General features: G+C 46.2%; 2 protein-coding genes across 2 annotated transcripts in view; one reads left to right on the plus strand and one right to left on the minus strand.

The window, feature by feature from the left end:
* Positions 1 to 4,357, plus strand: part of LRRC9 (leucine rich repeat containing 9) — a 60,188-nt gene extending 55,831 nt beyond the window's left edge. Inside the window, exons 31-33 of the mRNA XM_078596350.1 lie at positions 244 to 487; positions 1,487 to 1,697; positions 2,612 to 4,357. Of these exons, the coding sequence (XP_078452476.1) occupies positions 244 to 487; positions 1,487 to 1,697; positions 2,612 to 2,648 (492 nt within the window). The 3' untranslated portion in view covers positions 2,649 to 4,357. The remainder of the gene's footprint in view (positions 1 to 243; positions 488 to 1,486; positions 1,698 to 2,611) is intronic.
* LOC144719967 (uncharacterized) lies at positions 4,047 to 7,671 on the minus strand. The gene is given in 4 exon segments (XM_078596349.1): positions 4,047 to 5,305; positions 5,307 to 5,749; positions 6,180 to 6,302; positions 6,884 to 7,671. Coding segments are annotated over 4 exon segments (1,008 nt in total). The 5' UTR covers positions 6,897 to 7,671; the 3' UTR covers positions 4,047 to 4,876.
* Between the last annotated feature and the right edge of the window lie 5,237 nt (positions 7,672 to 12,908).

Raw genomic sequence — 12,908 nt, forward strand, 5'->3', positions numbered from 1 at the left:
CGAGCCCAGCACCATCGCCCCTTGTCCAGCGGAAGGTCACGGGCAGAGTTCCCTTCAGATACCACTTGCCACCCTTGTTAGCCATGGCCGGGAATCAAACTTAGGTGACCCGGTTCAGAAAGCAGTGCGTTAACCACTGTGGCCCACTCCACCCCTTAGACACTGTGTAAATACTCAACGCATTGCGCTGTGGTTACAACTGCAGATGTAATTCTGTTCGGCTGTGGCGATGTGTGCACACAGACCCCGGCAATGGAGGTGGTACAGCCGGGGCTGGCTCCGCTGTTCGGCCGTACGGCGCCTCTCTGGGTCACCAGCATCACAGCCACGGCAGCTGGAGGGGTCACTGGAGTGTGGCCCCTGGGGCTGGGGCCCACGATGCTGGGGCCCACGATGCATGGGGTCCTACCACAGGCGTTCCGAGGAGGGGCAGGGTCTTTCCCACTTCACACGTTCGATGACCCCGTGCTGCCCGAGCCCACGCGCTGTACGTTTGCGTCGCCAGAAGTGGGTGCTGTTGGACAGTGTGCAGCGCTGTCCTTCCTATGCGCTGCTCTGTAACAGCTAAACTATAAACTAAGCTATCTGGTAGGGCCCACTGAGCTATACAGGAATCCCTCGTCAACCGCTAACCGCGGTTTCATGTATACATGGTTTATGATTTGTATATCATTTTACCAACCGTGGCCTGGAAATTTGAGTATCCGCAGGTAAGCATCCGTTTCCACTGAATCGGATGCCATTTCATCTAAAAAAAACAGACGTATTTAATTAATATCAAGTCTTCTTTAGCATGTGAATGATGGACGTGATCAATGGTAAAAATAACCTTTTTTAAACCATTTTACTCATGTGGCTGATTGTTCTTTACAATCTTTCTGAATAATTAATACACGTCCCCCATAATAGGCGAATGATTGTAATCATTGGTGTCAAATTTGTCTCGAAGAATGATTGCGGCATCATTTGATGGTTGCGGTATTTTGTGTAAATATTTTGTACATAGGCGCGACTAATTTTGACCCAACACCGGGTCCCGCCTTGTTTGTATCAGATCTAATGTTCCGGTCGAGCCACCACTATAAGAAATTGTTCTTTGGATAAATGTAGCAGTACTCTTCCCATTCTTTTTTAAAATATTAATTTCATTGAGGCAATGTGCGGGCCCGTTACATCACGTTGTGATGCACGTACACACCGTCAACCGGTTATAAAGGCCAGAACAGCACACGAGGGGGTGGGTGGCCAGCACCACGCTCGGCCGCCTTTGTCTCCCAAGTGGCGATGTTTACACATCGCACCAGGTACTCATTCTAGGCTGAGTCGGCCTAGGGGAGGCCCAGGATAAGTCACTGGTGTTGGTAGCCGTGAGTGGGAATCGAACTCGGGTAGCCGCCGGGTTGGTCGCGCGGCACGCTCGGCACTTCACTACCGCTCCTCACAAGTGTGCGCGCGCACGCACGTGTGTGCGCCTCGGTGTCTGCAGACCGGCGGCCACGCCAGCACAACGGCTTCCTGCTTCCCAACCCACGCAGCTACCACGCCGAGCTGGCCCTCAGTGAGCTGCGGCCGCTGGCGGCTCCGGTCGTGGCGGCCCAGGGTCTGCGGCGAGTGCCCTCGCCCCTACAGCACGGCGCCACAGCCGTCCGCGTGCCGCCCTTCCCTCCGCGACTGCCCTCCTCCGCGACAGGGGACAGGTGCGTGGGCAATGGTCGCACTGGTGCCTCGCAGCAAGAAGAGCCTGGGTTCCATTCCCCACTCGGGCGCCTTTGCGCGTGGAGTTTGGATGTTCTCCTGTTCTGCACGGGCTTCGTCTCGGTTCTCCGGTTTCCTCCCAGAGCTATGACGGTCGTACAATGAAATTGGAATTGGCCAAACATCCCAACGCTGAGAAATTACCTGAAAACAACTCAATTGCGATTACACAAAGCAACATCGCCGCCTACAGCGGAAAAACCTGGCAGAACCCTGCAGAAAAGGATTGTTGAAACTCAGTGAGGCTTTCATGGGAAACACCATTCAAACTGTAAAGGCAGACATCAATGCTTTCATGTGTTCAGCGAGATTTTAAACTTTTTCCAAGCAACGTTGAAAGTAATAATGAGTTGGCTGTCTGCCAGTCACACAGGAGCACAATAACGCTGGCAGAGATGATTGAACATGAACAAACTTGAGCACTGTATATATTTGTGTTGCTCTGAGGGACTTTCCCTATAGATAAGCGTCTAAATTGACCAAAGGTTTCATGGCCCAAAGCTTGGCGATCAAAACCAGCGCTAAAATGCTTCTCCTCGGCATCTACATCCTGGCAGCCGGAATGCCTCCTGACGAAGTCGTTGAGCATCGCGCCATCCTGTGACGTCGCACACAGTGTGATGTAATCGTGTTGTCCGGCTTGGATCGTCATGTCATTATTGACGATTGAATACTTCCGAGAAAAAAAGATGTTGGAAAGTGTTTTAGAATCCATGCAAATGAATTTTTGTTTGTTTAAAAAAAGTACATTTGAAATTCCACACGGTACATGGCAAGATCTTTTTTGAATAAAATCTCACTCGTGTCTTTCTCACAGAAATGTAAAGCTCTCTTGTTTCCCCCCCCCCCCCCCCAGGTCTTCTGGGAGTGCCATGCCAAGGAAGACACTGTGAAGCCAGTGCAGTGTACCGGGTCAACACTCACACCCTTCAATACCACCTCTGCCCCTATGGGGTCACAGTACGCAAGAGTTACATCGAAATCTTGATTTGCATCTAAATGTTTGTCATTCGTTATTCCTTCACTTAGTTTACGTTTTTGTGTTTTTATTCTATGCACTGATCTACATACGCGGGAATGTGAATGCACCGATTTGATTTGCTGTAGTCTTTAGGTTTTTTTTACTGGCACTGGTAACAGTGAATATCGAATGTATTGGCTTAGAAGGAAAGTGCGCGTAAACTGCCGTGTCGGACTGGAAGCATGATACGCAGCGCACACCGAGGTCAGTCATTCTGCCGCACAGCATTACAGGGAAATCTCACAATACTAATGTAAGCCTAACATATGCAGCCCCATTGGGCCACCAGGCTTAAAAAATCCTATACTTGTAGCATAAACCTAAACAGGGCCACACTTATTCAGTGTTGTCTCCTTAAGCTCAGATGCTTATTCTGTTTCTACCTTTATCCCAGTTGTTGGCGAATATCATCACATGCCCGGGGAGGGCATGCGTGTTGCGCCACATTGTTGTATGCAGTCATGAAGGCCGTCTATTTTCCCCACGAGCTAGTGGTAGAAGATGCACAAACTTCACAAAAGCACAATGTTAAGCATGTTTACTGCTGGGTGTCGAAGTGCAAGTGTACGATTTGTAGATGTTGAGAACAAAAAATGATGGGATTTTCTCTTCGTAAAACATGGCAGTATTCAATTGTACATAATTATAACAAAGCATTATAAACTGGCACTTGGCCTGGGCAGGATGTAGTGCACTGACTTGCCAGCCAGGAACAAGTGCTCCAAGCATGATCGCATTTCTGCAGGGGAGTTTGTAAACTGCTTGAAGTATGATGAACAATTAACAGATGCTTATTCTGCTTCAATTTTCTTTCACTACATCCGAGCGAAAACTCAATAAAAGCAGCTTTTGTTACATCACTCTGCACATGTGCATTGTCACAGCGTTCTTACTGACAGTTGTGCTCACAAGTTCCAACTTTAGAGTGGAAAATACTGCCTTTTTACTGTGCCCTGATCGTCGCATTGAAAGTACATTCAGGTTATAGCAACACGCTGATTCAAGGAGCTATTTTGAGCATCACTACGCCACGTTTTTTTTCAGAATGATGGGCCAAATACATAAAATCAAAACAATGTTTTTACTGTCAGCCACTGCGAAGATCAGTGACAATATCTGAACTGATCACGGCCACCTTCACCAACCTGCACTGACCAGCAGTGAATTATGGTTAATCAACCTACATGATCGCATCTCCGATTAGCAGGGTTGGCTACATGCTGTGTGAAAGAAGTTCAATAAACAGTGTGGGGAGGCCTTCATCCAGCAATGGATTGACAAAGAGGGTTTTATTAAAAATATATATATAAATTCTATCACGGTAACATCTGTATACTGTCAACATTAAATAGTACGTACATACATACACGCCACCAGGGCAAATATAGATTTCAGAATTTAAGCATCCATAAGGGTAAAAAATCATGAACGAGCAAATTTTTACAAACCTTATATCTCGTAACTTACCATTTGATCATACAAATACTTCATAACTTACCATTCATATTGTAAGACAATTTATATTGAAAAGAATATATTTGATACTGTACAGGATTGAAATAAAAACGCTGACAAATAAAATGAAGAGTGTACTGTACTGTAAAATATATTCACACTCACTAGTGAAGTGTCATCTGTGCATTCATAAGGTTGCATTGCCCACCAAACACCATCGCGTCGTAACATGGTGCATTGCTATGCGCATATTGGTCGCAACGGATCTAAACAAACATTCTATGACCCATTTTCAATGTGCGCAATGCTCAAGAAACGTGTCTTATTATAATTTTACTCTACTGTAGAAAGTACCGTAGATGGAGCATTTTATTATTTATTTATACATTTCAGTTTATTTATTTTACTAAATTTTTGCACCATTAATATAATGGTAATAAATTCAAAATTCATTATACTGAAACTTCGTTTATTGAACATTCGCATATGGAGGTATTACTGTAATTTGAACAGCCTTTATATATAATTTTTACAACTTACATATGAGGGTACATGGTGAGCCAATGGCATTTCGGTGTCCAGTCTGGATAAACATGAAAACACTCACCGCAGCTTTTTGTTCAAGTAGAATATAACCAAATGTTTTCACTCAACAGTGTGCGTTTTAGAATGTTTCTTTAAAGTGTTTATTCGTGAAAATCCCTTCCCACACTGGGTGCACACATGTGGCTTCTTGCCCGTGTGCGTTCTAGAATGTGCCTCCAAATTAGAACGATGTGCAAAGCCCTTCCCACACTGCTTGCACACGTGTAGCCATGCACCCGTGTGTATTCTCAAGTGCATCTCTAAATTAGAACGCTGCGAAAATCCCTTCCCACACGTGGAGCATACGTGTGGCTTTTCGCCCGTGTGCGTTCTAAAATGTGCCTCTAAGTTAAAACGCCTCGGAAACGCCTTCCCGCACTCGGTGCACACGTGTGGTCTCTCGCCCGTGTGCGTTCTAGAATGCGTCTCCAGGTGGGACCGGCGTGTAAATTCCTTCCCACACTCCGTGCACGCGTGTGGCTTCTGGCCCGGTGTGCGTTATTAAATGAAGCTTTAAGGAAGATCTGTGTGAAAATTGCTTCCCACAATCTGTACACGCGTATGGCTTCTCGCCGGTGTGTGTCCGAACATGCATCTGCAATTGATAGTGATACGGAAACCCCTTCCCACACTCTTTACACTCGTGTTTCCCCCCGCCAGCAGTGCTCGTCACGTCACGTGCTCCCGACTTGTCCACTTGTGTAGATGCCTTCTCACGCGTCGAGTGCAAGCGTCGCTCCTCTCCTGTGCGCGTCCTCCTGGTAGTCCGTCTATAAATGCACCATGCGGCGCCCTCAAGCATCTCCCCACACTCGCTGCAGGTTTGCAGCCTCTGTCCGGAGCATTTGACTTCATTACATTTTTTTACAAAGCATCTGCCAAAGTTCTTCCCGCATTTTGTGCACAAGAGTCCCGCCGTTTCCTCTTTTTCATCTGTGGTGTGAGGTGAAAGCAAAATACAAACACCAGTTGATGGCACAATAGCATTACGAGGCGTTCACAACTTCTGGCCTTTTAAATACATGACTGTAGTGATGTCACTTGGAATTTATTTATTTCATTATTTACTCTTCAAACCATTATCAAAATCTAGGACATACATTTTAGGTATATATCTACGAGATAACTGATGTACTGAGGTTGTGTCTTTTAATAGACAGTGACAACAGGGAAGTGCTCGTGTCAAATAGGATAACAAATATTTCATATTTCACAACTGTCTCAACAAAATACAACCCACTGGACTCAAGCCATGCTCTCATCTTGTTCGACATTTATCTTATTCATTATAGCACATGTAATATATTTGTGGTAAAAACCAAAACAAAGCATTTTCTCAGTCATGTGATCAAGGGAATCTTACATTGACCAAGGTCTTCCTTCAATAACTCCACCTCAATGAAGCTCTGGTCTGGAGTGGCCAAACATCCACGGGAATCCTCCATATCCTCGCTGGCTTCAAATGGATCTGTCTTCAAATCTGGAGCTGTAATGTAGAAGACACACAATTGTCTTTGATGGGAGGTCTGATTGATAAAATAACAAGCAGTGACACAAACCAAATCAAGTTTCTTCCACTACTTTTACAAATCGGATTTGTGCCTTAGTTTGGCTCTTTGAGTCATGCAGCACCAGATCAAATGTCATTCACAACTCCTGTTACCAATCTACCTGAAGAAGAAAGTGTTGAGAAACTTTGCTATGAACAAAACATTGAACAAAAACTGAAATGTGTTAATTGAAGCATAGAGAGATCCATGCTTGGGATTCATGCAGCTGTGGATTAATCATGACTGAAGATATTAAATACAGTATTCATATGATCAACAAAATATTCAATACATTGTTCCAATAATTGAAAAGTTGCATCCTTAGTTTCTGACAAAAGCCATTTTACAAGAACTGCCCTCTCCTGCATGCGGTCAATGATGACCTTCCCTAGATCACTCTTAGATATTTAAGACTTCAATGTTGCTTGACACCATCGACCATGCCCAAAACTACACCGCGTCTCTGGCAGAGAGCTTGCGTGGTTCTGCTCTCCGTGTCTGTAGGAAGGGCTCTTACTGTCTCTCTCCATTTCAGTTTTCACCACAATCCAGACTCCCCTCTTCTTGCTTGTTCACGACCGCTCCTGTGCACATGCGTTCACACTCGACTGGCGTGAAGACAATCATCGCCGTGAACCTCTAGATCTACCGTCGTGTCAATCTTAGAATGTATCGTGGTGGAAGCTGCAGATCCCAGTGGAAGTGAAGTGAATCTAAATAATCTCGTGCAAATCTATAGAGAGCCTGTAGTGGTGTGTGCATATAGAGCCAACACGTGGTCCAATGGCATGAATCTGTTTTACAGGAAGCAGTAAGTTTAATTCATAATTTCTATGAGGGTCTTGTTTTATATTTTTCAATGTTTGGGCAAGTGTGCGTTATTGCACTGAGAGAGTGTCTTGCAGTTGTAGCAATTATTTCACTTATGGCCAGTTGTGTTTTTCAGCTAACAAAATTCAATTTTATATCCTGATAGAATATTAAGGCATTCATTTCCGCTCCATTTAATATTTCCATAAAAAGAAGCAAATAATAATCTTTCGACCCTGGTACAGAAATAAAAATTACTAGAATAGAGCAGAATGAAATGGAGATTTTAGTTTTGGAACGTGAACAAAAAATGTGGTCCATCATTCCCCTGTGCCAAGTGATCTCACCAGCATCTGGATCTTCATGTTTAATTAAGTCAGGGCGCAGCCCGGGTCATGCACGTTCTTCTCGTTCTTGTTTGATGAATGCCAACTCAATGAGTGAATCCATCTTAGGTGTCAAGAAAGAAAATTTGAAATCTAATTGCGACACGTTTATATAAGACAAGGATATGCCCCCTATAGCCTTAGGGGCCATCCATTTAGTAGGTACGCAAAAATCTGTCAAAACTTGACCCCCCCCCCCACCTGCGTATGTACGCCTGACGCACCCCCCCCCCCCCCCGAATCCTATAGAACGGCCGATATTTAATCCACGCAGACATGATCAAGGATGAATAATATAAACGTGTTTAAGCAAACAGATAGTCCACCGCCGGCTGCATTACATAAGTCAGTTGCGTACCTTGGCCACTTATTTTGCCGAGCTGCGTGGCAGCTGCAGTCAGTGACATGCAAATGACACCTCTCCCACAGTGCCACCTCTCCCGGCAGTACTCGTTGTCTGACAGCTGGAGACACTGAACTGTGGCTCATTTGAAGGCCAATGTAGACAAATTATTATCGAGGCTTCACCATCCCCCCCTCCGTTTCCTATGCGCACATTGTCAGTAGACCCCCCCCCCCCATACGCAAACGAACGCATTTGGGTTAACCCCCCCTGGATGCGTACGTGCTAAATGGATGGCCCCTTAAGAGACTTTTGGGGCAACTGCTGTTTGCGAGCACCTATTAAGGCGAGCACAAGGGGTGGTGGTGTGGCCAGAACCACGCCCGACCGCCTTTGTCTCCCGGTAATGTTTACACACAGCACTTACGGCCGAGTTGCCCTAAAGGAGGCCGGTGACCAGCTCAGTCTTCGCTTGCAGTAGCCGTGCGTTTTTGTCAATTCAACGCAGTGAGCGAACCACCGCTCCCCACAACACAACACAGTAAGGTCCACACAGGGCACACAGAATGAAGTCCAAACATTACAACAGCTGTCACCACTCAAGTGTCGGTGGCATCGCCACGGCTCTTGTGCCAGGCTAGGTGCACATCGAGGCCCTCGCCGCTGCTGATTATGGGCTGCCTGCGGTGCCAGACGAAACCAAAGATCCCCCCCCCCCCCCGTGGGAGCCTTTAACAAACTGTTGGGGCAAGTGCTGTTAGCGAGCACACGTGGTCAGCACACGTGTGTGGCCAACACCACGCCCGGCCGCCTTTGTCTCCCCGATGTTTACACACCGCACCAGGTACTCATTTGAGGCTGAGTTGACCTAGGGGAGGTCCCAACAACCAATTCAGATGACGGTCAACTTGGGGTTTGTCCGCGAGCGGGAGTCGAACTCGGATCGCGATCTAAGCTACAGGAGGTCACGGCGCAGGCCCATCTGCAATTGGTTGACTGCTGTGCCAGGCTAGGTGTCTGCCACATATTCCCCGGCCGCCTTTGTCTTCTCAATGCTGATGTACAAGAACGCACGCCCAAGGACGCACAAATTAAACAACAACAACAACAAAAGCGTTGTCCACGTACGCTCGGAACTGTGAAACTTTAATGCAAACGTGAGCGACAAGATGCAGCCAATGGAGGGGTGAGACACAGCGACGAGATGCGGCGCAAGACGCGGCACTCGAGACAAAGGGGAGGGCGAACAAACGAGTATCACTTGATTCTAGATTTGAAGCTTTGACTGAAGATTTGTGTGATTTATTATTTTATTTCTATTATTATTTCTATTATTTTTATTTTTTACCTACGTGACTTTACCGAAAAAAACTAAGAGTATGATACAGTACATTTGAGCTCTGACGGTCCCACCTGATGACGGAGACTTGTGTTGCCTCCGAAACGTCGCGTTTTATGATTTTATTTCTATTATTATTTCTATTATTTTTATTACTTATTATTTATTTTTACCTACGTGACTTTACCGAAAAAAACCTAAGAGTATGAATCCTTGCAGTCACAAAAGCTTCAAATCTAGAAAGATAGAGAGGGATGGGCTGCGTGGGGTGTCACTCAAAGCTCTGCCCCCCCCCCTCCACCACACTCGACACAGCCCCCAGCAGCGGTGGACGCCGTTGGCCGGAGAGGTTCGCGGTTCGGATATCCGGCGGGCCGCCCCTGATTAATATTGCGGGTGGATTAAACGTCGAATAGAGGAACGCGTCGGCGGCTGCTTCGCAGTGGACGTTAAGGACCCTGTGACGGTACTCTAAGAAGAGTTAGGGCATTGTGTTTGCGACATTCGGTGGTGAGATGTTAACTACCTCTCCTGCGTTCGATCCCGACCCTGACGCCTCTGTATTTGGAGTTTACACGTCTCTCTCTCTCTCTGCTGTGGTAGCGTGGATTTTTTTGTCTGGGTCCTCCGGTTTCCCCCCTCCACATTTAGAATCATGTGTTCATAGTATTTGGCTGCAATATATTTATTTCTACGTGATAAGCCAAAAAGTTGAGCTATCATTTGTGGCCAGGTCGCTTCTGAAAGAGAGCTACATAGGCTGTTGGCCTTACCTGATAAAAAAAACACAAAAAGTTGGTAATTTTTAATTGAGAAAAAAAACTAACATTTGAGAAGCCACATCACCCCCCCCCCCCTGCAAAAAAAATATAGCAAGACCCATCTTGAAAGAGTCTTGAGCCTTAACGAGGCTTCCCCTTGGTGAGGAGCTGCTGCTGCAAGGTCACAACTGAGGCTCTGGTGGCACGAGTCCAAGGCACCTGCCTGATGCATCGACGGCAGCCAGCTCCATTCTAAGGCACGCCTGGCAATTTCATGAGTCTCCAGTCCCCCCGACGGCCGTTTTGTACACCAACGCACTTGATGTTTTGGCAAAGGACCGGAATTGTGCTCCGCTCGGCGAGCCCCGCAGAATGCAGGGGCCGTCTGGAATGCGTCTCAGAAGTGAATCAACCGAAGGAGCCTCGTTCCTTGTCCTCGACTGCTGCTGCTCGTGTCTGGATACTCCCACCCTCAATCCGCGATGGGAACGCATCAAGGCCGTAATTATAATATATATTGTGGGGGACACATCCCCCCCAATATTCAAATATGCACAAAATGTCCCCCCCCCCCAATATATTTTGAAAATAAAACATGCTTCAACTCGCTTTAAACTATTGTCATTGTAGTGCGTATTTAATGTGGCGCTGCACTCTGATGTTGTAGGAGTGTTGTTATAACAATTAGTGTTGTTATAACAATTCTATATTTATTTAAAGTTGCGCATTTTGATGTGACGTCACATTTCTCAACCCCCCCCCCCCTCTTCACACATCGTCACAAATGTTTGACCCCCCCTTAGGTGCGTGACGTCATTTATGGATGGCCTCTTATGCTTTTTCAGAATGACAAGTTGCACGTCCAAGGGCAGTGCCTTGATCGAGCGTGCGGCGCACGTGAGAACCACGTGAGACCCGAGTTCGATTCCCGCTTACAGCCACCACCGGTGACGATTATTTGAATCGGTCCTGGGGCTCCCCTAGGTCGACTCAGCCTCAAACGAGTAACTGCTGTGATGTGTGAACATCGCCACTGGGGAGACAAAGGCGGCCAGGCGTGGTAGATCCAAGTCCCGGGCGAAGCCGGGTCGAACAGCTAGTCTATCTCCATATATATCAAAGGCAAAGTTGTGATAAAAAAAAACCGGAATGAACGAGAGCTGTGGTGGAGTCGATGAGTCCGGCCCAGATGTCAGATTCCTTCGGTAGCTCGTGTGGCCGCATCACTTTACCGGTTCCATTTTTTTTGTGTTGCCAATAATGCTGAATTATGTGATAACGATTTGAAATGAGTGAGGTTATCAAGTAATTTCCTTGCCATCTCCTCTTCGGGGGAAGGGCGCTTTAGAAGTTTAAATTAGTATTACTAATTCACTCTCAGTCGCCGCATACGTTTAGCGGTACGACTAAAATCTTGCTACCCATGGACTGGTGGTAGCTAATGTCGATTGGTCCTATAGCAAGCAGGGCGAGAACAGCGATATAATTATCGAGTCATACAGCGTGGGCTTCCACGAGTAATGAACCACACCCCCAATGATCTGTCACATTTAGGATCGATTAAGAAATGAAAAACAGTTCATCAAGCTCAGGAAGGCTCAAGGTAAGGCACAGATCTGCAATACTGTGATGGGCAAAACGTCCTCCTCACCATTGACACTGGAGTTGTGCGGATGAGAATCGATTATTGATTGTGTGCAACGTACGTAAATGTTATGGAAATCATATGCAGTTATATTTACGCTAATGGAGAAACAATACAAACGAAACGGCAAAGATGACAGAAAACGATTGAATTCAATCGCGATCGAAACTGACAGTTTGCCACACCGCAGGGAGGGCGAATCATTAGGTCCCGAGTTACATTTTCAACGTATGATGTAAACCCCTCGTGCCGATGTTTGCTCTGCAATAATCACTCAAAATATGCATTTCACATACTGTATATCCTGGTCCGTTTACATATCGGCACGTCACCATAAATCAGTTTAATATTTCTGTAACTAAATGTAGTAACTGTACACGTGCTATCAAGGAGGGCCATTGCCAGAAACGTCGCCAATTGTTACATTTCTTTTTTATTTTAAAGCAGTGTTGTTGAAGAGTGTGTAGAGTTGAGTGCTTGTGCACTCACTGCCAACGCAGCATCACCATAGAAATGTACGCAATATTTAATATTTCTCATGTGACAGTTGCTTTTCCCTTTGATTTCTCATTATTTCAGTTCTGCATTCTTTTTTGCTTGTCCCAGGGCGCTCTTGCAATGAGACTAGAGTGGTCTCTTTAGCTCACACGTGATTAAACAAATACACTGTACTCGACTGCCACGTGCTCGGCAAATGGGTTAACAGTGCAAGCAGGACCCCCTCTTGACAGCGAGCTTTGAGAACTCATCGAGATGAAGGACTGAATATCACTACACAAGGACTAAGGATTTGCATAAAAGTATTCGGTGCTTAAATCCCCGAGTATCTCACAGCCCCTTACACCTCATCTCAATCATTGCGATGCCCAGCTGTGCTATTTTAGCTTAGGGGGGGTCCCCTTGATGACAGCTATCTCTTTGTGGCACAAGCGGACGTAGCACCGGCCTGCGATGGGGCATCCGACTGTCTGCAGGAGACAATGTTGCTATTGGTTGTTACAATTAAGTAATTTGAGTTTTTTTCCCCTTCAAATTAGACCATGACACCGGCACATTATGGCCGACTCTTTTCCGAATGACGTCACAGGAACTTTCATGTCCACTGTAGACGGTGCGGGTCGATACCCACGCATGATTTTCCAGGGCGGCAGGGCCTTGAACCCCAGAACTCTGCAGCAAGCAGGAAACGCGCTACCACTCGGCTGCATCACACAATTACGACGCATCAATTAAAAACAATGTACCAACAAAATCACGT

Source organism: Lampetra planeri, chromosome 7, assembly GCF_965212315.1.
Source record: "Lampetra planeri chromosome 7, kcLamPlan1.2.h2, whole genome shotgun sequence".
In the NCBI taxonomy this organism is placed as follows: domain Eukaryota; kingdom Metazoa; phylum Chordata; class Hyperoartia; order Petromyzontiformes; family Petromyzontidae; genus Lampetra; species Lampetra planeri.